This window comes from Sylvia atricapilla, chromosome 14 (assembly GCF_009819655.1).
Source record: "Sylvia atricapilla isolate bSylAtr1 chromosome 14, bSylAtr1.pri, whole genome shotgun sequence".
Lineage (NCBI taxonomy): Eukaryota > Metazoa > Chordata > Aves > Passeriformes > Sylviidae > Sylvia > Sylvia atricapilla.
Window position 1 is genome coordinate 18,678,675 of NC_089153.1, and position 24,590 is coordinate 18,703,264.

Genomic DNA, 24,590 nt, shown 5'->3' on the forward strand with positions numbered 1-24,590 from the left:
GCTGTCCCTTTAACAGCACCCCCCCAAGATGTCGCCGCGGGTTCATGTGCTCGCTCTACCGAACTTGCTGGTTCTCCCTGACCCTGGGCTCGGGCTCTGGGCGGCTGCCATTGGTTGGCGGCGCGGAGCGGCACGGTATGATTGGTGCGGGCCGTAGGGCCCCGCCCCGGCCGTGCCCAGCAGGCTGCGCTGCGGGCGGTGCCGGGCAGGTCGCGGCGATGGCGGCGGCGTATCTGTGAGCGGGCGGCGCGGGGCCACCATGATCATCGAGAGCGTAGACGCGCTCAAGTCCTGGCTGGCCAAGCTGCTGGAGCCCATGTGAGTGCGGGCGGGCGGACCGGGCGGACCGGGCGGCCAGCGCTGCCCGCGGGCCGGACCCGGCCGAGGCGTTACGGCCCTGTCTCCGGGCCGGGCCCGGCGCGCCCGGAGCGTGGGGCAGCCCCGGCCCGAGGAGGTGCCGGGGGCCTTTTGTCCTACGACGTGCAGCGGAGCTGGACAAGGCTTTGGAGCACAAGTCTGATGAGGAGCAATTAGGGGGGCTCAGCCTGGAGAAAAGGAGGCTCGGGGGGGACCTTGTGGCTCTGCACAGGTCCCTGACAGGAGGGGACAGCCGGGGGGTCGGGCTCTGCTCCCAGGAACAGGAGGAGAGGGAACGGCCTCAGGCTGGATCAGAGGAGGCTCAGGTTGGACATCAGCAGGAATTTCTCCATGGAAAGGGTGCTCAGGCTTTGTGCCCAAGGAGGTTTGGAGTGCCCATCCATGGATGTGTCTGAGGAAGGCCTGGACGTGGCACTCCGTGCTCTGGGCTGGGAGACAAGGTGGGGATCAGGCGTAGATTGAATTCGGTGGTCTGGGAGCTCTTTTCCAACCTCTGTGATTCTGTGTGCTTCCAACTGCTGCCCCGGCTGTGCTGTCGTCTTCAGTCCCAGCAGAGTCATCTCGGAGCAGAGCCAGGGGCTGCTGCAGGAGCTGGCAAAACCAGGGATAAAGTTGAGACTGTGGGAACTCTGCATTTGCATCCTGCTGGTGCTTACAGTGGGAGTGGGACTGTGATGGAGTCAGCACAGATCCAAGTCATGTCGTGCATTTTATGGGTCCTGAGGACTCATCCTGGCTGCAGAGGGATGCTGGATTAGCGCTGGCCCCAAGCTCTGCGGTGCCTGAACACGGCTGCTGCTGGTGGAGCAGGCACAGAGAGGGGTCGGTGGGTCTCACCTGGGGAAGCTGCTGCTCAGTGCCTGGCCAGGCTTAGCTCTCCCATGAAGTACAACCCAGGCCTGTTGGAAGAGTTTTAAACAGGCCTTAGGTCTGCTCAGTTGCCATCATTAAGTATTAGGCTTTTGGAAGTTCTTCACGACTTTCTTTTTCCCTTGTTACAATCACAAGTTTCCCTGTTTTGTGGTCAAACTCTGCTGAAGGTCTGTAGGCTGGAGCATGACTCCTGCTCTTGCACTTTCCCTGCCAACTCCAGTTGTTCCTTGGGCATTTGAGCTGCACTGTGGATGTGGAGCAGGGAATTGAGGAACTGGCCAGTGGGCCCTGACAGTCAGGGGCTCTGGAGTGGCTCTGGAGTGACAATACAGACTGGGTTGCCTGGAGGAGTGCACTCACCATGTGTGCTCCTGTATGGGATGGGATGGGATGGGATGGGATGGGATGGGGTGCCTGGGAGGGACTGACATTGGAGGAAGGAAAGGTAATGGTTGTGAAGTGAAGGATCGTCCCCTCTATTTGAAACTGAAGATTTATAGTCAGTGAGTGAGGGCCCCAGTACATCACACACAGTGAATGCATCACATACAGGTTATTTCTCTGTGTGTGTGTAAGAATTGTAAAATCTGTCAATTTGTGGTTTCTTTGTTCTTAATTGCTCCATTTGCACTGGCTTTCAGTGGAGGTTGAGTGTTGTTGGAGGCTATATGAGAGCAGAGATGCTTGATTGCTGCTCATTGAGGATTTTTATTTCTGTCACCAGTTGCCCTCTGCTTGGCTTTTTGCCTTTTGCTTGTTTTCTGGATATTTTTCTTACTTGAGATTGTTTTGTGGTATATATACTGAAGGATTTTTGTTTCTATTTCCAGAGTTACTGTTCCCAGAAAATACACAATCCACTCTTGAAATGTTATTTTTTTAAAAAATCATCTTCTGAGAGTTTTAGGTTTCTGTCCCCACCTGATATCTGCCATCTGCACCTTCTGAGAGGCCAAACAAGGAGCTGTCACTTAATCACACTGTTTCTGTGTTTCATACCTGGAGTGTTCCTAGTAGATGAATAATGGAATCTAAAGCAATATGCAGTTTAAAGATTACTGATGAAGTGTCACTGCACAAAGTTTGTGTCTTTGTGGAGCCAGACACGGGTGAGGGAGTGTGAGGAGAGAACCTGGGTCAGTAATTGCTCCACTTTAGGTTTTTTACCAGTGTTAAAAGGTTACTGTAAAATATGGCATAGAAGTATCCTTGAGAAGGAAACCCCAGCACATCAGGACAGGCACTGAAGCTGTGCAGAACGTGTCTGTGTGTGTATTGAAAGCGAACCTCTGTGACATTTTCCGAACTCCTCTATCACAATGTTTTAATTTTTGAACACAGTTTGATCCTTCCCAGTGCCTGTGCAGTGCCTTCCCTGGCCGTGCTCTGCACCTCTGCGCTGGGAGGAGGTTCAGCAGCAGTGGTGGCTGCTGAGCTGCCCATGGAGGGGTCTGTCTGGGCAAAAGAAAGGTGGATTTCCCTCAGCAGAGCTCAGGAGGAGCAGAGAAGGGGCACCTTTGGCGGGTGCAGCTGGGGGCTTCACAAGGCTGCTGAAGTATTGGGCTGTGGTTGTAAAAAGCCCTTTGCTGGCTCCAGGGCAGCTGTGCTGTGCTGTGCTGTGCTGGGTGTGAGCCCAGAGCCCAGGGGTGTTGCAGCAGCTCCTGGGGGCTCTCCAGGGACTGTGCCCCCAGGGTTGGCACCCTGCAGCAGCCAAGCACAGTTCTCTCTCTCGCTAGATGTGACGCAGACCCCTCAGCCTTGGCCAACTATGTCGTGGCGTTAGTCAAGAAAGACAAGCCCGAGAAGGAGCTGAAAGCTTTCTGTGCTGACCAGCTGGATGTCTTCCTGCAGAAAGGTGTGGTTCTTGTCTGGGGGCTTCAGCTCTTGGCGGGAGGAGGGAGGGTGATGCACCATTGCTGCCTTCAAAATCTTCCTTGGTAGCCTTGAATATCTCATACACAGTTTGAAGGAATAAAATTGTGATTAAAAAAATAATAATTGTAAGATGAAATAGTGTAACTTGGACTTCTCACAGTGGGTGGGAGGAAATGTTCTTAAATAAAAGCAGTTTAATTTAAATTTAATTTAAATTGTCAGTCGTGTTGCCAGAAGCTTCTCTGACAGGTGTTCAGTGACTTTTGAAAACCTGATCCATGTTAATCCTTCAGATTGCTGGGGAGCTTCACATGTGGCAATTTGCTTCATAGTCAAGGGTTTAAACACCTGAAAGTCTGACACCCAGTGGGAAGGTTATTGTGGATCTCTTGTGATGTTGAGCTGCTGATGAGGGTGTTGAGAATTATTTACTCTCATAAAAATTGCCCTAAAGAGGCTGCTGAGTGTAGCTGGTGGAACTTGTGGATAGCTGTGGACTAGTTCCTTGCTCACAGGTGCCAGTCATGCTTGCCCCTTAGAACAGGAAAAGTCTCTGTTGCTGTCTGTGATAAACCTGAGGAATTTCTTTCTCTAAATGAACAGCCTCAAGTGCCACAAATGTAATTCCAGCTCTTTCAGTGGAGATAATGCTCATTAATCTGAGGTGCTGCTGCTGCAAGCTGTTTGTTTTCAGGGTCTTCTGTGGTAAATGTAAACATGCACTTAAATGCATTTGTAACAATATTTTCTTGTGTTCTGTATCCTCAGAAACTTCAGGGTTTGTAGATAAGCTTTTTGAAAGTTTGTACACCAAGAGTTACCTTCCTTCTGCTGAGCCCACAAAGGCAGAGGCAAAGCCTGCAGGGCAAGAGAAAGAAGAAGTCAAGGAGGAGGTAATGTTATTTATTCTGCCTGCCTTTCATTTTCAAATTAGCTCTCCTACATTTGTGAGACAAAACGTTACAGAAAAATATACTCTGTTGTGATTAATGATCTCTGTGTCCAAAGAACCATGGAAGGTGACTATTCAGATGAACATTTTACATCCCTTTGCAGAGTCTACCTTTGATCCAGCACTCAGCAATCCTATTCACAGTTCTGGCAATACCAATGGGTAATTACTTGGAAGGGGTTTGAGAGGGAGAAGCAGCAAAAACATTCCAAAACATTTCCAATTTTGTATATTTTGTTAGGAGTGAAAATTACTTAAAATGTTTTTTGTGATGCTTAAAATCATTGAAATATGTCAGCCTCTGTATTGGAATAATTACTTTGGAAAGTTAGGTAGAGTTTTTTTACCAACAGTTTTCTCTTTTACCTTGATTTTAAGTTCTGTTGGCAAAATTGAAAGCAATCAAGTTTTTTGAGGGAAGGTGACAATTAATTGCAGAATTCGTCAGTCAGCCAAACCCAGGTTAGCCAAAACAAATGCAAGTCCTGGTGGGGGCAAAGGAGGAAGTTTGGGGGTCTGGAGGGGAGTGGCAATAAGCTGAAGAAGATATCTAGGACGGCTTTATGGGACAGCATTACAGAATTCAGGACATTAATTAGTTACTCTGACATGAGCAAGGCCTCCACGATGTGTCATGGGGCTCAGTGTGTGGTGTGATTCCTACACACAGAGGCCACAAAATAAATGACCCATGGAATCCCAGTGAGGTCAGGGCTGGAGGGGACCCCAGGTACCGTGTGATACACCTTGTGCTGGGAGCAGCACTGCAGGTAGAGCTCTCCAGAGCCTTGTCAAGACAAGTCTTGAGTATTTCTGCCAGTTCTCCCTAGATAATCCTCTTTTACAAGGATGCAGGAAGCCTTCATTTTGGTTTCAATTGGAAAAAAGAGTCTTTTAGAGATTTGTGCATGTAAACGTTTTCCACCAAAATTTACAGTAACTTGTAAGCAGTGTGAAATGGCAGAAGTGCAGAATGGGTAAGTGGGTTGCAGTAGTGGTACAGCTGACAGACTTCTGTACCTGCTGTGGTGGAGGCCAGCAAGAAATGTGACCAGTTCCACCATGGGAGCAGTTATTTAAAATGTCAGCTAGTGACTTCCCTACCTGGAGAGGTTACTGAACCTATAAAAGGTTCAGGAAATACCTCATTTAGAGAACTAAATGAGCACTCATTTGTGCTAAATGAGGCAGTAGAGTGGAGAGAGATCTTGTCTTTCCTGAATTCTGTTTCAGGAACAAAATGTCAAAGTGGTTTTATTGAGGGGCATCTCCTGCAGAAAAACAAGAGCAAGTTTTGAGACTAAAACCCTGCAACAGACTCTAGTGCTTGATTACTTGTAGTGCTTCAGTACTCTGGGCAAGTAATACTTGAGTATTGTTTTCTTTGGGCTTCTGTCTGTAACTTGAACTACGTTTTGATGTCATTTTCTTCATTAAAAAGTGATACTTGTCCTTGTTTGGTAGTTGTGTGTTAAACAGAATTTTCAAGAGTCTGTTGAAGAAGAGCGGGAGAGCAGGAAGAAGAAATATTCCAGTCCCCAGAGGAGCCGTGGAGATTCCAGTGAGCAAAGGTTAGCTCTGAGCCACAATATTAATATACGAGCCACAATATAATTTTTCTGTATTTGTTGTCAATCTTTGACTGTGTTTTTTTACCTTGTAGGTAGTGATTTTTGTGAAAAATAGGGATTTTCTCCTTCCTTTGACTGTGATATGTTGTGCATATGCTGATCACGTGCATGAGAAGTCTCCACAAGGAGTTTGCCTCTTGCAAAAACATGATAATATTCTTCATATTAAAATTCCTAGAAATGTCATCAGTTTCACTGTTTCCCTTGTTTTATAAATGAAGAACATTGCTGCGGGGCTGTAAGGCTCTGGGGCAGGTGTTCACACCAGGTCAGCATCACTTCTAAAGCCTGGTCTGGTTTGAGCATCGTAACTGTCTCACCTTGCCAGTTATTACTCCTCCTTTCTGCAGACCAGGGAATGAGCTTTAAGATTTTATACTTCTCCGTGTAATTTGAGAAATTCTGACCAGTGTTTCACTGCCGAAATGGATGGGAAGGATGAACAGTATCTTTCCGTGTTGCAAGCTTCTTTCTTAATTTTGTTTCTCTTTTCACTGACGCCACCTACATCTGTCTTTGGTAGATCCAGAGAGAAGAAGCGGGATGACGGGAAATGGAGGGACTACGACAGGTACTATGACAGGAGTGACCTGTACAGGGAGAAGTCCAGCTGGCGCCGGGGCAGGAGTAAAAGCCGCAGCAAGAGCCGAGGGCTGAGTCGGAGCCGCAGCCGCAGCCGGGGCCGCAGCAAGGACCGGGATGGCAGCAGGAGTGGTGAGTACCCGGGGGCTGCTTCAGGACAGCATCCTGCTGCAGCCACGGCTGTGACCTCTACCTGCTGCATGGTCTAGCGGGCAGGAGATGCCCTGGAGGAGCTGGAGCAAATTCTGATAGCTTTGTGTTCTTGAAATTATTCGTTAAGATGCTGTTCTTCAGAGTAGAACAATTAAGGGGTTTGTTTTCTTCTGTGCTAACTTCTTAATTTATCCACAGGTGTATTTCTGTGGATATCAGTAGCTCATATTTTTGTGCCATGTGTTCTGACAAAGCTGTTGATTTTAATCTTTTTTCTTCCTAAGAACTGAACTTTTTGCAAAGCAGTGTTTCCCTCTTTCATTTTGTTACTGTGTATTTTTTAGAGAAGGTTTCTTTGCAGTTGCAGGTGGTTACCATATGATTGTTCTTTTAGGGCTAGGTCAGGTCTGTCGGAAAAGTAAGTGGCACAGATTACAGCATTCCACGCACCTTGAGACCGCGTTAGTTAAGGGCAGAGGTAGGTTTGTTGTTTCAGGCTTTTGCCCTTCTTTCTCCTTTAAAAGAGAGCTGTAAACCAGAATGAAATGAGTAGTAGAGGAATGAATGTGCATTTTGCAAAGAAAACTTTGGTATTTCTGAAGTTAAACCCCTATTTACATTGTATTTAGTTATTACTCCATTTGTAAGACTGAGCCCGTTCAAGAACAGTTTAGTGTGTAGAAAACTGAGTGTTTCAGGGAATGTGTTATTATCTCTTGCTCATGGCTCTGATATACAGAGTAAGACACGAAGGCTTTACTCAACTTTATTTTTTTTAAACAGAGCACCGAGAGAGAGAGAGATCAAAATACAAGAGTGAAAAAAATGATGTTGAAGGCTCCTATAATCCAGTGTCCGCATCTCCCAGTAAATCCTCTGAACAGTATTCCTCTGCACAAGCTATTCCCAGTGCTGTAACTGTAGTTGCACCTGCGCACCACCTTGAAAGCACCACAGAGAGCTGGTCAAATTTCTTCAACAATCACAGCAATCCCAGTTCATTTGGCAGAAACCCTCCTCCTAAAAGAAGATGTCAAGACTATGATGGTAACTGTTCCTTAGTTTTTAGTTTCATGCCTTATTTCAATTTTTCTGACTTGTTTTTTTTTAGGTATTCACTGAATGTGAGCAGCAGGTCACACTGCAGTGGCACATGCTGTGTACCTTGTATGTAACAGATGCAGCGATGACCTTTATTGTATTGGAGAAATAACTAGTCTTACTGTAAGCAGTATGCTGTGGCAATTGCTGGATAAGAACATATGGAGTTTTTTTCACAGTTCTCTCTGTGCTAGACAAATACCTCAACCACTGGCAGTCCTGGTGCAGATTGCAGTGTGTGTTTAAAATAAACCGCAGTATTTCTGACTACTTTTTCCACAGTTCTTATGATGAACGCGTATGAGCTCATATGCTTTTCTGAAAGATTGTTCTGATTGTAATAATTTTCCGAAACCTTACCTTACAATATAATGACGTGTGATTTTCTTTAGTGAGAAATTCCACAAAAACCTGGAACATTATCAATCACTGTGTTTGTTTCCTAACGTGAGGTGGAACATCCTGTTTTGCAGAGCGAGGCTACTGCGTCCTTGGCGATCTCTGCCAGTTCGACCACGGCAACGACCCTCTAGTAGTGGACGAAGTGTCCTTGCCGAGCATGATCCCGTTCCCACCCCCGCCCCCGGGGCTGCCGCCGCCGCCGGGGCTGCTGCTGCCGCCGCTGCCGGGCCCCGTGCGTGGGCTGCGCCTGCCCGTGCCGCAGCCACACCCGCAGCCACCGCCGCCCGTGGTGCTGCCTGTGCCCCGTGAGTCACCCACCGCCCGGGGCCCGAGCCCCGACCCTGCTCCTGGGTCACTGCCCAGGGTCTGAACCCTGACCCCCAACCCTGCTCCTGGGTCACTGCCTGAGCCCCGACCCTGACCCTGGGTCACTGCCCGGGGCCTGAGCCCTGACCCTGCTCCTGGGTCACCGCCCGGGGCCTGAGCCCTGACCCTGCTCCTGGGTCACCGCCCGGGGCCCGAGCCCCAACCCTGCTCCTGGGTCACTGCCTGAGCCCCGACCCTGCTCCTGGGTCACTGCCCAGGGTCTGAACCCTGACCCCCAACCCTGCTCCTGGGTCACTGCCTGAGCCCCGACCCTGCTCCTGGGTCACTGCCTGAGCCCCGACCCTGCTCCTGGGTCACTGCCCGGGGCCCCAACCCTGACCCTGCTCCTGGGTCACTGCCCAGGGCCTGAGCCCTGACCCCCAACCCTGCTCCTGGGTCACTGCCCAGGGTCTGAACCCTGACCCTGCTCCTGGGTCACCGCCTGAACCCCCGACCCTGCTCCTGGGTCACTGCCTGAGCCCCGACCCTGCTCCTGGGTCACTGCCTGAGCCCCGACCCTGCTCCTGGGTCACCGCCCAGGGCCCCAACCCTGACCCTGCTCCTGGGTCACTGCCCGGGGCCCCAACCCTGACCCTGCTCCTGGGTCACTGCTCAGGGCCTGAGCCCCGACCCCCAACCCTGCTCCTGGGTCACTGCCCAGGGTCTGAACCCTGACCCTGCTCCTGGGTCACCGCCTGAGCCCCGACCCTGCTCCTGGGTCACCGCCCGGGGCCTGAACCCCTGGCCCTGCTCCTGGGTCACTGCCCAGGGCCTGAACCCAGAACCCTGACCCTGCTCCTGGGTCACTGCCTGAGCCCCGACCCTGCTCCTGGGTCACCGCCCAGGGCCCCAACCCCGACCCTGCTCCTGGGTCACCGCCCAGGGCCCCAACCCCGACCCTGCTCCTGGGTCACCGCCTGAGCCCCGACCCTGCTCCTGGGTCACTGCCCGGGGCCCCAACCCTGACCCTGCAGCTCCTGGGTCACTGCTCAGGGCCTGAGCCCCGACCCCCAACCCTGCTCCTGGGTCACTGCCCAGGGCCTGAGCCCCGACCCTGCTCCTGGGTCACTGCCCAGGGCCTGAGCCCCGACCCTGCTCCTGGGTCACTGCCTGGGGCCTGAACCCCAACCCTGCTCCTGGGTCACTGCCTGGGGCCCCAACCCCGACCCTGCTCCTGGGTCACTGCCCGGGGCCCCAACCCCGACCCTGCTCCTGGGTCACTGCCTGGGGCCTGAGCCCCGACCTTGCTCCTGGGTCACCGCCCGGGGCCTGAACCCCTGGCCCTGCTCCTGGGTCACTGCCTGGGGCCTGAACCCCAACCCTGCTCCTGGGTCACTGCCTGGGGCCCCAACCCCGACCCTGCTCCTGGGTCACTGCCCAGGGCCTGAGCCCTGACTCTGCTCCTGGGTCACCGCCTGAACCCCCGACCCTGCTCCTGGGTCACTGCCCAGGGCCCTAACCCCAACCCCAACCCTGCTCCTGGGTCACTGCCCGGGGCCTGAACCCTGACCCCCGACCCTGCTCCTGGGTCACCACCCAGAGCCCAAACCTCCCCACCCCAGGACCCTAACCCCGACTTTGCCCCTGGGTCACTAACCTTTGCATCAACCCTTTGGTGGGGGGAACTGACTTGCTGTGAGAGAACAGACAGTGCTCAGAGTGGGCTGTGCAGTGTCACTCGGGGTCCTTTTTGTTCATACAGTCAGTAGGAATGTCTGTATGGTACATGGAGAAACCAAAGCACAATCAGAGAAATTCCTTGTCTGGGAATGCCTCATGTCCTGCAGTTCTTGTTTCAGAGCTGCAGTATAAATGCTGATGATGTATGTGATCTCTTGCTCTGAGCAAGCCTTGGCTCTCCATGACCTGAGGGAGGAGCTGCTGTGGTTAAGGCATCTCTAGTACTAACAAACCACTGGAGAAGCTTTTCCCTTAAAGCTTTGTCTCTCCTGAGAAAGAGAAAAGGTGTTGGAATCAAGAGTACCTGAACAGGCTTCTCAGTTTACTGTTACTGTAGTGGGCTTGGACATATTTACAGCCCTGACCTTGCTCAGAGCAAGGCACAAACGCAGCACTGAATTGTTTGCACGTTTTTCCTTTGAGCTGTCAGTGTGTGAAGTGTTGTGTGGTGTCGTTGCAGGACCACCTTTAACTCAGTCCAGCTTGATAAACAGCCGTGACCAGCCGGGGACAAGTGCAGTGCCCAGCCTTGCACCCGTGGGAGCCAGGCTGCCTCCTCCTCTGCCTCAGAACCTGCTCTATACAGTGTCAGAACGTAAGCAAAATGCCTTTTGGTTTGAATCTGTTCAGTAGAACAATTTTGAATTTTCTCTGTTGATGTGTGATTAGAAATTATGATCTGTCTTCCTCCAGTATGTACAAATCTAAAAAGAAGTCTGATGGCTCTCCCTGGGTCAGCCCATCATCCATTCTGGAGTGGAATGGCAGCAGTGCTCTGTCCTGCTCTGAGGAGGAGCACTGTGGGGAGCTCTGGGTTTTGTGTGCTCACAGCAATCCGATTGTGGCATAAGAAATGTACCTTTCATCTTCAAGCCATTCAGTAGGACATTAGTGGGTGAAAGGTGGATCTGCAAACCTGTAATAGCTGTTTGACTTTGGCTTTATTCCTCTCCAGTTTGGACTGATACAGATGAGAGCTTTTTTTTTTTCCCCAGCTGTATATTGCAATAGTCTGTACAGTTTTCTTAGACATCAGTAGTTTTTCTGTTCTTTTTCCAGAATCACCCTGGTTCTAGCTTTCTAAAAGTTGTTAGCTTTCACTGGACACATTCCACTTCCTTACCAGAGCTCAGAATTTTTAAAAGTATGTTTCTAGGAGGGAAAATAGCAAAATACCTGGAAAGTCTTAGATTGCTTAATTTAAATGCAACAAAGTTTATTTCTTTGATAATTAAAGGATTAATGGCGTTTCCATGCTCTATATGACCAAAATAAGGTCATTAAATGTCAGTGTTTTATAATATTCTCATCTGGGTTTTTTTAGCATAAATATTCTGAATTTTATTCAAAGAGGGGATCTAGTTTGATTCATGATCTGTGTCATTTTATTTGTGACTTCCATGCTTTCCAGAACTTCAGACACTCAAATGTCTTATTAGGTAATCTCTTCAGTTATCCCCAAGTCCTGTCAGGTGTTCAGGTGTCACCATCTGATCCTTTCAGCTCCAGAACTTCTAGTGGGTGATTCTCCCTGTTGGCTCACAGGGCTTCACAGTAATTCTGTTCTCCAGAACCTCTGTGGAGATTCTCGTGTCCTGTTCTTGGACTGTTGTGGTAGCAGCTGCTGGTTGCCCTCTTGCAGTCAATCACGTTGTAAATCGGGGAGGAGGAGTTTGTGGTTCAGCTCCTTTGAGGTTAGAGAAAGTTCTTGTTTTACAGTGTCAGGCTCTGCTATTAGTGTGGATATTGTGGGGTATCTATTTTTAACTGTAGAGAGTTGTCTTTGTTGCTGCAGAATAAGGAACTGAGATTTTGGAGGGGTTCATGTCAGTCAAGTTCCCTTGTACAGGCATTCATTCTGCTCCTGGGTGTACTGTTCCTGGGAGGCTCTTCACAGATTTCATCCATTCTAGTTCTTGTACAGCTTTTCCATTTTAAGGTTAAGAAAATGCGTTATCCTCAATTTGGACCTTGGGCTGGAGGAGCAATAGGAGTCAATTCTGTCATCTTGAATTCTTGCAGTGACCCCTTCTAATGAAAATGATCATTAGTACCTTACCTAACCTAGGCAGCTGATCTCACTCTTACATAAAGAGAATTCAGTAGGTAAGTATTTGTTCCATTACCTCGTTTCTCAGCTTTCTTTGATTGAAATCATTTAAGTGTGTTCTTCACCTAAAATTCTTTTCTGAAGAGAACTAGATTGTTGGGCAGCAAAGGCTGGAAATCTCTTTGCATCTTAGACTCTAGAGTATAAATGCTGAAACCAGAGCCTGTGTTGTTCCCTTAAAACACTGCGGGAGGTTGTGCATGCTGTCCACAGACACCTCAGGCCTTTCCAGGCAGTGGATCAGCAGCACTCTGTATTGTGGCCTGTGTGCTTTGGACGAGCAGTACCAGAATAAAAACCAAAAGAGTGTGTCCAGACAGTCTAGGCCTGAGGATCAGGTGAGGGTTTGCAGTGGCTGCACAGGTTGGCTGTACCACCTCTCTTCTTCCATCCAAGACAGCTTCTGACTCTTGGACATCCGTGCACTTCCTTAAAGGAAAATTAACCCCGAGTCTTAAACTCACTTGAAAAATTCTGTCGTTTCTCTCCTTTTTTTGTAGATACATATGAGCCAGATGGCTATAACCCCGAAGCTCCTAGTATTACCAGTGCTGGTAGATCTCAGTATCGGCAGTTCTTTACGAGAGCACAAATGCAGCGTCCAAATCTAATTGGCCTAACATCTGGGGAGATGGATACAAACCCTCGAGGTAGGAAGGGTTCTGGTCATTGCTGTTGCTATTTTTATCCAAGACCGTCAACACTTTTCCCTCTTTTTCAGGCTGAAAGCACTAGTTCTCACTGATCTAGTGTTTCAGAGCATTTTTTTGACATTTCTACCTTTTTTAAGTGCTAATATGCCCATAATAAAGTCAAAGCAGCCTTTTTGATTAAAAATAACCACCTGCCTGGGAATGCTACAAGAGTTTTGTTGGTTGGTTGGGGTTTATACCTCTTAAGCCTGTGAAGATATTTTCCAGGTACGGGGAGTTGCTAGAAAGAAAACTGGTGCCTAAAGATGGCTTTAGCAGCACAGTCTGCAGGCTGCTTTTGATCAGCCATGGGCACAGAGGTGATGATCCTTGCCGTGGCTGTTGTGATGGCAGTGAAGAAGGGAACTGTCGGGGCATGTTTTGGTGCTTCATGGTCTGACTCTGTCAGCCAGATGTTCTCTCTGAAATGAACATCCCAGGTATCATTCCAATTTCCCAGCTCATGGGAATCCCAGTCTGCACTTAGAAAATTCCTGCCCCCTGCCTGAATGGATGTGGCTGCTGTCTCTTACTGGTGACATGTACAAAGTATCTTTTAGGGAAGGGCACAAGTCAAGGCACTTCAAAGTTGAGTTGTGCTGGCAAAACTTTCTTTCTCCCTTGTGTTTTTCCTGCCCTGATTCTTAAAAGCAACGATGATAAATTTTGGATTTTATTGTAACACTTCAGTATTTCTTACTCAGTAGATAAGAAAGATTTTTTTTATTTTATTTTATTTTCAGTATTTCCTTCCAATGACTCATCTCGTAAGGAATTTGGTTAAATATTATTGTAGAAATTTCTGTTGCTGTTTGCATCTTAATGACTGTCACAGAGGCAGGGTTGGGGCTTAATTGGTGCCCCTTATGTTCTCATTGAGAGCCCATCCCCAGGGTGAGTACTCAGTGGTAGGGCCTCACACAGCTTGTTTTACATCTTTGTCACTGGTGTGAAAGGTTTGCTCTCAGATCATCCTCCAAAGTGAGGAAGCCATGCCCAGAAATGCCCAGTCTCTGTTCTCACCAGTGTAACCAGCAGAGCCCTGGCTTATATAAAAGCCATAGAAATTGCTGTATAACTCAGACTTCTTTTTAGGGGTTGAATATTTGCCATTCACTGGAGACTAACACCAAGGGCATAATCTTGAAAAGGTTGCAAATAAATTTCTAGCAAGCTTTGTGTTGGTAGAATTTGCTTCAAATTTTAAATCTAATGTCTTAAAAGAGTGTAATAGTTTAATTAACAGTTTGTTGCTGAAACGTGGTATGAGGGCTGGCAGTGGGATAACAGTGGAAAGAATGGGTTCCTGGTTGCTTTTGCTCTGTCAAGGGTTCACAACAGGGCAAGCTGATTGTTAATTCAACCCCTGCCCACTGCAGAACTCCAACCTAAATCCTGGGGATGCACCCATGGTTCTTCTGTTTCTGTTTTGTTGGGATTTGGGGTGGGTTTGTTTTTTGTTTTTTTTTGTTTGGTTGGTTTTTTGGTTTTTTTGGTTTTTGTTCCTGCAGAATCTTGAGGTTTTACCTGAAAAATTAAGTTTTAGCTTTGTTTCTTCAAGCTAATACTAATCTTAAAGGTCAAAATCCATCCGTCCCAGCTGAACCATGTGTGTTTCTCTCAGGGTGTTTAGTTAGGCTAGGGAATGATCTGAATGATCTTGTTCAGAAACAAAACTGACCAATTTGGTAAAGTCTTCCTAATGTTTATGTTTTTAATCTCAGTTCTGTTTTGCTGTGTGAAAGCTTTTCCATGAGCAGTGGAATAACACAGGCCTTTTTCCTTCCCTCCAGCTGCCAACATTATCATCCAAACTGAACCTCCCATTCCCATTACAAATAACAGCAATGTCACTAGAGTTGTCCTGGAACCAGACAGCAGGAAAAGATCTCCAAGCAGCATGGAATGTCCACCATTGAAGAAACCCTGGTTGGGAAAGTAAGAATTAGTACAGATGTTAATTCACATGTACTCGATTGCTGTCAGTGCTGTGAACGTTGCTATTCACCAGTCTCTGTCATTTGGGATGGTTAGGTCAGAAAGGCTGTGTCCACATCCTGTGGAGACTAAATATGGGGTCAGGGGAAGGTCTCTTTTGTTAGTGTGTAGAGGGTGTACTTTTTAGGGGAAAAATGCCATTTAGATGTGTGTTATCATTTTCTGCCTTACTTAGGCACAAATGTACTTACCTGAACTCTTCCTGTTCTCCTTTTCTCTAGGCAAGTAAATAACAACCAGAATAAGCCAGGGTTTTTGAAAAAGAATCAGTATACTAATACAAAATTAGAAGTTCGAAAAATTCCACCAGAACTGAACAATATTACACAGCTCAATGAACACTTCAGCAAATTTGGAACTATTGTAAACATTCAGGTAAAAAAACAGCATCCAGTTTTATGTCTGTGTGTGAGTATTTTATTTTCCCTGAAGCCTACTTGAATACTGCATGGTTTCTTTGAGAAATCCAAGTGGAGAAACTGGGAAAGGAGGTAACCAAGTTCAGAGAAACCTTCTCTTGGTCTGTTGTGTATTATTATCTTAATTCTGTAAAGCATATTGGCTTCTGTCTCCATGATGCCTAATTATATTTAGAAGGCTGACAGGTTTAACAGTGTCTAAACCAACTCAGGTTTTTGAGCAACTTGTGTATAACTTTTGAAAGAGGTGATCTGACAGTTTGTCTTGTGCAATAGTCTTACAGTATTTGGTGGCCGGGATTTTGACAAGGATGCTACAGAAGAGTCTTTATCTGCTTCAGTTTGTTACCCCTTGGCATCCTAGAACACGCTCCGACTTGGGTGTCCTTGCCCTGTAAAAAACAAAAAAAGCACTTTAAAAATACAGTAGTTAAAATAGCATTTCATTTACATTTGTTTTTCTAGACAAAATGGTTGCCTCTCAAGTCCTCAGTTAGAGGTCTAAATAAGAGACAGATACCTGGAAGCCTCTGTCTTGATAACTTTGTCTTAGCCCAGAAGATACTGTGGTGCTTTCTGCATCTCTCTAATGAAATAATGCATTTCAAACATGTTATTTCAATCACTACACTAGAAAGTGTGAGATACAGTTTTATTTCTGTGATACTAATTTTTAGAGAAAAAGATGGTTATTCAGAACTGTGAGATGCTGCTGCACTGAGGGTGTGGTGAGGCTTTGCACTGTGCAGCCTCGGGCAGTACTTGTCCTTTGGGAGGCTGGGATAAAGAGCCTTTGGGCCAGCACCAGTGCTAGCAGACATTCCCCAGGGGCACTGCACAGTGCTCTGAACGTGTGGTGCTGTTGGTGGAGGAGTCTTATTCATTTATTCATTCATTTAAGTGTATATAGACTTTGCTGCAAGTGCATGCAATGTTTGCCAAAAGCTACTTCACTTTAATTACATGGAACATCTTTCCAGTGTTTTGAGCTGTTAATACACTGGATACCCAGCTCATCATTGCACATTGTTTGTAGATGGGTTTGTTAATGACTGAAATGTTTTCTTCCTTGAGAAATAACGTATTTGTGAACTTTGCTTTAGGTTGCTTTCCAGAACGATCCCGAGGCTGCTCTCATTCAGTACCTGAGTAACGACGAGGCGAGGAAGGCCATTTCCAGCACGGAGGCCGTGCTGAGCAATCGCTTTATCCGGGTGCTGTGGCACAGGGAGAGCGAGCAGCAGCCCCCCTTGCTGCAGCAGCAGCAGCAGCAGCCCACTCCTCAGGCCCTGCAGCACCTGCAGCAGCAGGCCCTGGCCACACCACCTGCAGTCACCGTGCACAGCAGCCTGGCCAAGGTATGTGCTCAGTGGGCTCAGCTGTGTTCCCAAGTGGCTGCTGCTGCAGAAAACAAAGTGTCTGACCCTGATGTTTGTGGATACACAGGTGATGAACAAACCCCTGGCATCTGGTGCCTACGTCCTTAACAAAGTCCCAGTGAAGAGGCGCCTTGGAGCAGCGAGTGGGAGCCAGCCTGAGCTCAGCCAGCCTGGGGCTGGGGTGGAGGAGTCTCAGGTATGTTGAGAGTGGACCATGCTCATGCTCTCAGGTACAGCTTTGGCTTGTCAGCCAGGAAGGAACAAGCAAAGAGGACTATTGAGTTGTTCCCACTTGGTTCTGTTCCTTTTCAGTAATGTTTCATGCAGCCATGGTCAGTCACTTCTTCCTCATTTCATCAACTGTTTATATGGAATAGGGACAATGACTTGAGGAGCTGTACACTACAATACTATCAGTATTGTAAATAGCATTAAATATTTTTGGCATTTCTTGATAGTAAATGAATCTGACAACCTGTATGTGTGACCAGCCTTTTGTTGACAAATGTAATGGCTCTCCCAGTAATTTTTGAGCTTATGCTGTGCTGTAGCAGCAGCACTAGAAGCTTAGAGAGTATTTATACCCAGAGCTCAGGCTGATACTGTTCAGTTCCCTCAGATACTGTAGTGCAGCATGTGTTCTGGGCCATGGGGAAGTCCTTTTAAAAAAGTAAGCATGCATTGGCTTTTGCTGCGTTACTTGGGCAGAAGGTGGGATGTTGGGCTGCAACTGCAGAGCTGAAACTAAGGCAAGTGCAGATCATCACCTTCAGCAGTGTCCTGGTGGGAATCAGGATGAAAAGGGAGTGTGCCATGGAGAAGCAAAGACAGTATCTTTTTCAGAAATCCTTTTAACTGGACTGATGTCTTTAGCCATGTGTTTTAATTGCCTTGGTCTTTCTGCCTCCTTGCACAAATCTGGATCTGAGTTGGTGGGTTCAGGGAACATGATCCACTGAAGTTTGCTGCTGATATATCACAGTCACATTAAAGTATTCCATATTTTACTGTGTGTTTTTTACTATTTCAGATATTTCCTACTTCAACAAGCCACTCAAAAATGGTTTACAGTTCTCCGAACTTGAAGACAACTCTGAAGTCTGGTGCAGGTTCTAAGCCTCATGATGTGCAAGAAGCCCTTAAAAAAAAACAGGTACCTAATGCTTGATGGCTGGCTGACAGTGGAAGGAGCAAAATGCTTTAAACACAAGGTTTGACGGGCCCCTGACACCTCATCCACTCCTTTACAGCTTTGTATGTGGGTGTGGAGTTGGTCATTGTTATGGGATGGTCTTCCAAACACACATTGGAGTAATCATGTGTGGGGTGTCTTACTCAATGCTCTTGGCCATTTTGGGTTTTCTGGGTTTGCTTGGGGTGTTCCAGATTCCATCTCTGCAGGTATGAGACACTTGCATGACAGTGCACAGTGTGTTTCTTAAGAGGTGTCTGGAGGGGGCAAAATGTAAATACCTTACAGCAGGAAATTAGCATTTTAATTTTTGTTTATTAAATCAGCTGCACTTCATTTGCAGACAGTCATTGTGGTTGTGGGTTTCACTTCCATAGCTTGAAGAGGACAATATAATCTCTATGAGTACATTACATGATCTCTATGAGTACATATAATGCTAGACTGCTTTTTACTTATGGCAAGAATTTTCTCCTCTTACAGGAGGCAATGAAACTGCAGCAAGATATGAGGAAAAAGAAGCAAGAGATGTTAGAAAAACAAATAGAATGCCAGAAGGTAAGTCTGGGATGGGGCTAGTAAATACGTTCTGATTTTGTAGATACCTGTCTGTTCAGATCTGTTTTTCCTGGACTTTTATTTTCATGTTCTTTTACTATTGTGTAGATGTTGATATCCAAGCTGGAGAAAAACAAGGCCATGAAACCAGAAGAGAGAGCAGAAATTATGAAGACTTTAAAAGAACTAACAGGAAAAATATCTCAGTTAAAGGATGAATTAAAAACTTCATCTACAACCTCCACGCCATCCAAACTGAAGTCCAAGACAGAGGTATTTATTGGCAACACACTTGCCTGCTTGGTTTCTGTCACTCTTTCTATTAATATGTCTTAAAAATGTGGCAGCATTAGAATAAAACACTTGCAAGTGGCATTTTAATGTGAGTGATAACCATGGACAAACAAGTCGTGGTTGAAGGAACTCCATGACCTAGTTTTGCTTGTAGCTCATTCGTGCTTGTTCCAGTTCTAAAGCGTAGCATTCTGGGTCCTTCAAAAAATGGGGGGGAACCACACACACAGAGAGGCAATTAAAACAAAACTGAATTTAGAGAAAAGTATGGCTCTTGTGTCCTGATCTGTCTGTATCACATACATGAATGAACTGCTGAAGTGGAATAAACATTACAAGTGTGCCTTACAGTTCTGCCTTTTCCTTCTGTTGCCTCTTCCCACCTCTTTTCCTGCCAGGCTCAGAAGGAGCTGCTGGATGCAGAGCTGGACTTCCACAAGAGGCTGTCCTCTGGAGAGGACACGACCGAGCTGCGGAAAAAGCTCAATCAGTTACAGGTGGAGGTGAGCTGCTGTGCCCTGCTGCTCCTCACGAGTCTCTGAGCTCTGGGTGTTCAGGCCCTCTGACCCTGGCTGTGTTCTCCCCCCAGGCTGCCCGTTTGGGCATCCTGCCTGCTGGTCGAGGAAAGGCCGGGGCAGCGCCGGGCCGGGGCCGGGGCCGGGGCCGTGGGGGCCGAGGACGGGGAATGCTCAACCACATGGTGGTGGATCATCGGCCCAAGGCACTCACCGTGGGAGGATTTGTTGAAGAGGAAAAAGATGAATTGTTACAGCACTTCTCTGTAAGTGGGACCTGTAAATTCATATTGGTTTCCTTTACTGCCGTAAAATCATGTCGTCTTAGAATAGTGATAAATTGGAGCTTTTGCCCAAAAATGCAAGTGCTACAGTACTGCTGGCTGATGAGCTGGGAGTCCTCTGGCTCTCATTTTTCTGTCCAAAAATCAGATTTTAGTGTCACTTCAGTACACTACAATTGTACCACATGAGTATGGAGGTGGAGGAGAGCATTACTGCCAGTCCTAACGGACTTTTCCTCACAGAAATTTGGAGATATTGAAGATCTTCAAGAAGAGGATTCCCCATTAAGTGTTGTTGTAACTTTTAAGTCTCGCTCAGAAGCTGAGAATGTAAGTAGAATCATGGATGTATTCTTTCACATATCTAAAATAAGAGTTTTTAACTACTTGTTCTACCTTTATATTTTAAAATTGCAGAGGCTTTGATCCCCCAGTCTGAGCTTGATAGTGTTTGGTTTGAGTACTTGCTGCTGCAGGTAGTCCCACTGGAGGGGGAAGTACCTCCTGGTGGTGTGAGCAGTGACACAGGGCTTTCCCTGGTAAAGCTGCATGTCCCTGGCAGTTCAGAGCTCTGCTCATCCTCTCACAGTGCCGAGGCAGGAGCAGCATTTGGCAGATTTGAGTGTGGCTGATGAAGTTGCTCTTGGAACACTGAAGTGGGTGATTGTGGTTTATATATTGGAGATCTTCAAAGGTGCCTCTGTACCACATGCTCTGGGTCTGGCTTGTTGCTGATGTTGGAAGTTCTTGGGTTGCTCCTCTCTCTGAAAGTCTCATTTAACCACAACCCAGGCTGCTAACCAGGGATCACGCTTCAAGGACCGGCGGCTCCAGATCTCGTGGCACAAACCCAAGGTACCTTCTGTGTCCACAGAAGTCGAGGAAGAGGAGTCCAAGGAAGAGGTATGAAAATCTCTTAATCACCTGATCATTCTTACTGGAATCTAATAGCTGAGAGCTCTTAGGATACAGTTTCCTGTGTGTGTTGAAGAAACTTCATAAAAGGTGTTTTTACAAACCAGGAACTGGTCTGGTTTTGAATAGTCACCTATTTCCCCCATTTTAAAACAGAGAAAATGGGGGAAAAAAAGACAACTTGTGGATGGGCTGTTAATTTGTCAACAATTATGTAAAGAAGTCTCGGGTTCTGGATGTTCAGGCTGCAAAGCCTTTTACTCCTCACTCTTCATGCTCTGCTGTAGGAGAATTTGTGTGTTCTTCCCTGTAATTCACATTAACACCAGAAGTTTTTAAAGGTTATTTTGTTACGGCATTTAACAGAAACCTTGTTTGAGTGAGGATGAGTGGTGGTTTACTCCTGCTTCCTCTGAAGCTTTGCTCTCCTCCTCTTTCCTGACATGAGGCTGCTGTTCTTCCCCTGAAACTGTCTGGATGTAACTGTGTGTTTGTGAGACACACGGTGACACCAGATACCAGTACAGCTGGTGCTGTGAGCTGGGATGTGTCCCTGGGCATAGCTTGGAACTTGTGTCTGAAAGTTCACTTTTCTCTTCCTCCAGGAGACTGAAACCTCAGATTTATTTTTGCACGAAGATGATGACGATGATGATGAAGATGAGGATGAATCCCGTTCTTGGAGAAGATGAAACTTGATGTTCGAAGTGTATAATTTTAAGAATATAGTTCAAACTGCATCTTTTAAACGTTTATTTAAGGAAGTTAATGAGCCAAAAAGAGCTTTACTTTCTTTTCAAACCACAAGATTTACCATGAGCAGTTTGGTATGAAAACATTTGAGACACAGAGCTGTGAGACTGAGCTAGCCAAAGGCCCAGGAACTTCTTACAGGATTATCAAGATCACCAGGGTGGTGATTTTTTTCTATTTAAGAAGGATAAAAAACGCGGGGGGTGGGGTTGGAAATCAGTATTTTCTTGTCCTGATTTTGTGTCACCTGTATTACCTTGTTTTGGGTTTTTTTATAATGTGATTGGTTTGTTAGTTTATAATTGAAAAGATACTACAGGTTTTATTTAGCAATATTATGGGGTTAGGCGAAAGACAAACTTTCATTAAATATTATGAAAGAAAAACTGGCCTCATTTGCTCGTTGAAAAAAGGGAGCATTTTATTTCCTGTGGAGTCTCATGTTATAGGAATTATTTGTGGCTAGATTTTTAAATCATTTACTTCAGTATTTGTGACAGCCACACAGTCTCTATGTTGTGCTGCTTTTTGTGAGAGGAGGTGGAAGAAACAATTTTACAGGGTATTGTTATAACATTGTCCAGTTCACTGTTCCTCCAAATTCTGCTTCACAGAAAACATCAGCAGGAACACACCCTGGAGTGGATTTTCACTCCTTGATTTCCTTCTGTCATTTCAGTGTAAGGCTCAGTGTAAGTCAGGCTGTTTATTGCATTTCAGTATTTGTGAGCAAGAATGGAAGGAGTTTCAGTCTTCCTCAAAAGCAGCTAAACTGGCCCCTGTTTACCGGCCAGAGCCACTCTCCTCTCCCTATTCCCAGCCGTGCTCCAGGCAGAGCCCTGCAGGGTGCAGAGAGGGTGGGGTTCACCCCACAGGACTGGGGTGTCCTGTGTAGCCTGGCCCCAAGGCAGGGTCCAGTGTCCCAGGGGCGCTCAGAGCTGGGTGTGCCGGGGGTGTCCCTGGTGTCCCAGGGCAGTTCTGCAGATGTGTCCCATCCTGTGCTGTCCCTGGAGCCCAGCAGGGCCTGTGCTGGCCCTGAGCAGGGGCTGGCTCTGGGCTCTGTGCCTGGGGCACCCAGCAGCATCTCTCCTGGCTGCCCCCCTGCCCTGGCCACCCCTCAGTGATGTGCATTTCTACACAACATCAGCACCGTGTCCATGCACAGCACTCCTCTCTCTTGAGTAGGCCCCAGTAATTCCTGACTGAAGGACAGTAGCCACCAAACCCTTCCCCTCCTGTGGCTCTGAGTGTGGCCAGGGCGGGTGCTGAGCACCCTTTGGGGTCACAGCCCTGCTCACTGTATCCCTGTGCTGTGGTGAGGGATCCAACTTCTGTAATGTCCTGTTTCTTGTCAACTGAAGGGAATGTCTCCAGTATTCTGTCTCTTTCCAAACCTCTCCTCTTCCTAGAATTAGGACTGTCCTGCTAATGCTGAGACTAAATTCCAGGCATGAAGAAATGGAGGAGAAACTCACCCCATGAACTTAGAAGAATGTCTTGCTCTTCTCCCATCACCTCTAGGGGTTTTAATGTCTGTGGCACAAAGTGTATCTTGAGAAGTCCATTGCAGCAAACATGTCCAAGTCCTGACAACTTAAAAAAGGAGAGGGATCAAAAGGATTTATATATTTTTTTGTACAGAGTTTTTTCTTAAACTGTATAATTTTGTAAATATTTCGCTTTTTTTGTGTACTAAAATTACTGGCGTATAGATTTCAATAAGAATTGTTGTATTTTTGTATTTGGAAAATGAAAATTACAGTGGATTAATTAAGCTGTAAGAAGAATTGCAGTAGCCTTTGACACAGACAGAATGGATTCCTTTTCATATGATTTTAGCTCTAAAGTGACTCTGGGTGGCACCTGTGTTCAGGGGCACGGGCCAGGGAGCGAGGGCCGTCTCTGAGAGCCTCACAGGATTGCTGTTTGCCCTCACAGTGCCCCTGGCAGGCTGCCCTGAGTGCTGGTGCCATCCCAAAGGTGGCTGCAGTGCCCCCAGCCTGGCTGTGCCCGGGGCAGAGGGGCCACGGCTGGAGCCAGGGGCTGGAGGAGGAGGGGAGCTCTGGGAGCTGCTCTGCCTTTTGCCAAACCTTGTGGCCCCCCCCTGTATTTCAGGGCAATGCTGGGCCTGTCTTGGGGCGGTTTGGCTTGGATTTCTGTGTTTCCATAGGCAGCAGGGCAGGACAGCTGAGTTCATTTCATGGTGATGCTTTACTGGGATACTCAGCCAGCCCTCAGGCTTCGTGCCCCAGGCAGCTGTCCCAGCCTGGGCTGAAGGGTGAGGGGCAAGGAAGTCACTGTGCAAAGAACTCCCTCCCTTCCCGTGCTGAGCTCACCTGAGCAAAATAACCCCACCTCAAATCTGAAACCAGGCACCTGCTTAGGAAAACACCACTTTAACAAAATCATGTGAAAAGGAACAAAGCTCTTCTTGGTGTATAGTAACCTTGTACTATAGTTTTTACAGATTGTGAACTTGTGTAATAGGATAATAGCAGATATTGTTGAATTTCTAATTGTTTACACATTAAAATTCATATATGTAATTGTTTTATTGATTACAAGCCAAATTTTTAAGATGCATGTTGACTTTTTTGCAATAAAGTTATAGTATGGAATGGTTCGAGATTTAGAAAAGACAAAATTCTAACTGAAATAAATTGGAAGGAGAACCATTCAAAAAAATTACAACTCAGAAAGAGCATTTTCACTTCTTTGGGGGGAAGTGGATGTGTGAAGGGGGCTTTATGTGTGTGTAATGTGCGTGCAGGTTTGGTTTAGGTCAGAGCTGAGAGAGAAATCTTCCCAGTGCCTCAGTGCTCTGGAACAGAATGCATCAAGACAGGTCAATGCATGGGGTGGAGGGAGTCCAGTAAGGGCTGGTTCACACCGGCAGAGGGGCTCAAAGTTTAGCAGAAGCTGGAGGAATTTACAGCCCAGGGTGGGTTCCCAGTCTCTTACAGGTTTGCAGAGTTCTGGACTCCTGGGTACAAATCCTGGCAGGACACAGCTCCCAGTTCTGACTCCTTTGCACACTGGGGTGAAAGCAAATGTTTTCTATTACTACCTTTATTCTTGGTCTTTGGCCCTTTCACCAGTTCCTGTTATTCCCTCCTGCAGCCCCTCCCTGTACCTGCTGTGTGCAGATGCTGGAGAGTGATACAGAACTTGTGTTTCTCTTCTGTGCTGCTGAAGAGCCTCTCGTGACAAAGCTGTGGCTTTGAGACACCTTCTCAGTGCCAGGAGTTCAACTTTGGAGTCTACCTCAGCCCCTTGCCTTGTCCACAGCCTCGTTCTGCAGGAAGCAGCAGTGTTCTTTGGGGACAGATGCTGACATGGAGCAGGAAAGGTTTAGTGGCCAAAGCACTTGCTGCTTCCTAGTGATTAAGATTCATTTTAATGCAAAAAGGGTGTATAAAAAATCGGAAGGGGTGTAGCATTTGTGTGTGTGGCTTTGGATGTTTTTTTTTTCCCCCAGCCATTCCAAA

At 47.1% G+C, this 24,590-nt stretch overlaps 1 protein-coding gene across 3 annotated transcripts; it reads left to right on the forward strand.

Moving 5' to 3' along the window:
* Positions 1–189: 189 nt before the first annotated feature.
* RBM27 (RNA binding motif protein 27) lies at positions 190–23,728 on the forward strand. 3 transcript variants are annotated; one of them, XM_066329454.1, is made up of 22 exons: positions 190–318; positions 2,988–3,106; positions 3,895–4,019; positions 5,543–5,649; positions 6,233–6,423; positions 6,839–6,922; positions 7,228–7,491; positions 8,019–8,252; positions 10,454–10,588; positions 12,604–12,753; positions 14,589–14,733; positions 15,015–15,168; positions 16,316–16,570; positions 16,659–16,787; positions 17,622–17,744; positions 18,267–18,341; positions 18,450–18,614; positions 19,034–19,138; positions 19,225–19,416; positions 19,678–19,764; positions 20,227–20,337; positions 20,955–23,728. In XM_066329454.1, the coding sequence occupies exons 1-22, from the start codon at positions 260–262 to the stop codon at positions 21,039–21,041; spliced, it is 3,096 nt and encodes a 1,031-aa protein (XP_066185551.1). In that variant the 5' UTR covers positions 190–259; the 3' UTR covers positions 21,042–23,728. The 3 variants fall into 3 exon arrangements, with proteins under 3 accessions (XP_066185551.1, XP_066185554.1, XP_066185553.1); XM_066329457.1 differs by lacking the exon at positions 12,604–12,753; XM_066329456.1 differs by lacking the exon at positions 6,839–6,922.
* Positions 23,729–24,590: the final 862 nt, after the last annotated feature.

Coding starts and splice junctions, on each gene's coding strand:
- RBM27 (XM_066329454.1), top strand. CDS start 260: ATGATCATCGAGAGCGTAGACGCGCTCAAGTCCTGGCTGGCCAAGCTG. Junction 4,020..5,542: donor AAGAAGAAGTCAAGGAGGAG/GTAATGTTATTT, acceptor CTTGTTTGGTAG/TTGTGTGTTAAACAGAATTT. Junction 5,650..6,232: donor GGAGATTCCAGTGAGCAAAG/GTTAGCTCTGAG, acceptor TGTCTTTGGTAG/ATCCAGAGAGAAGAAGCGGG.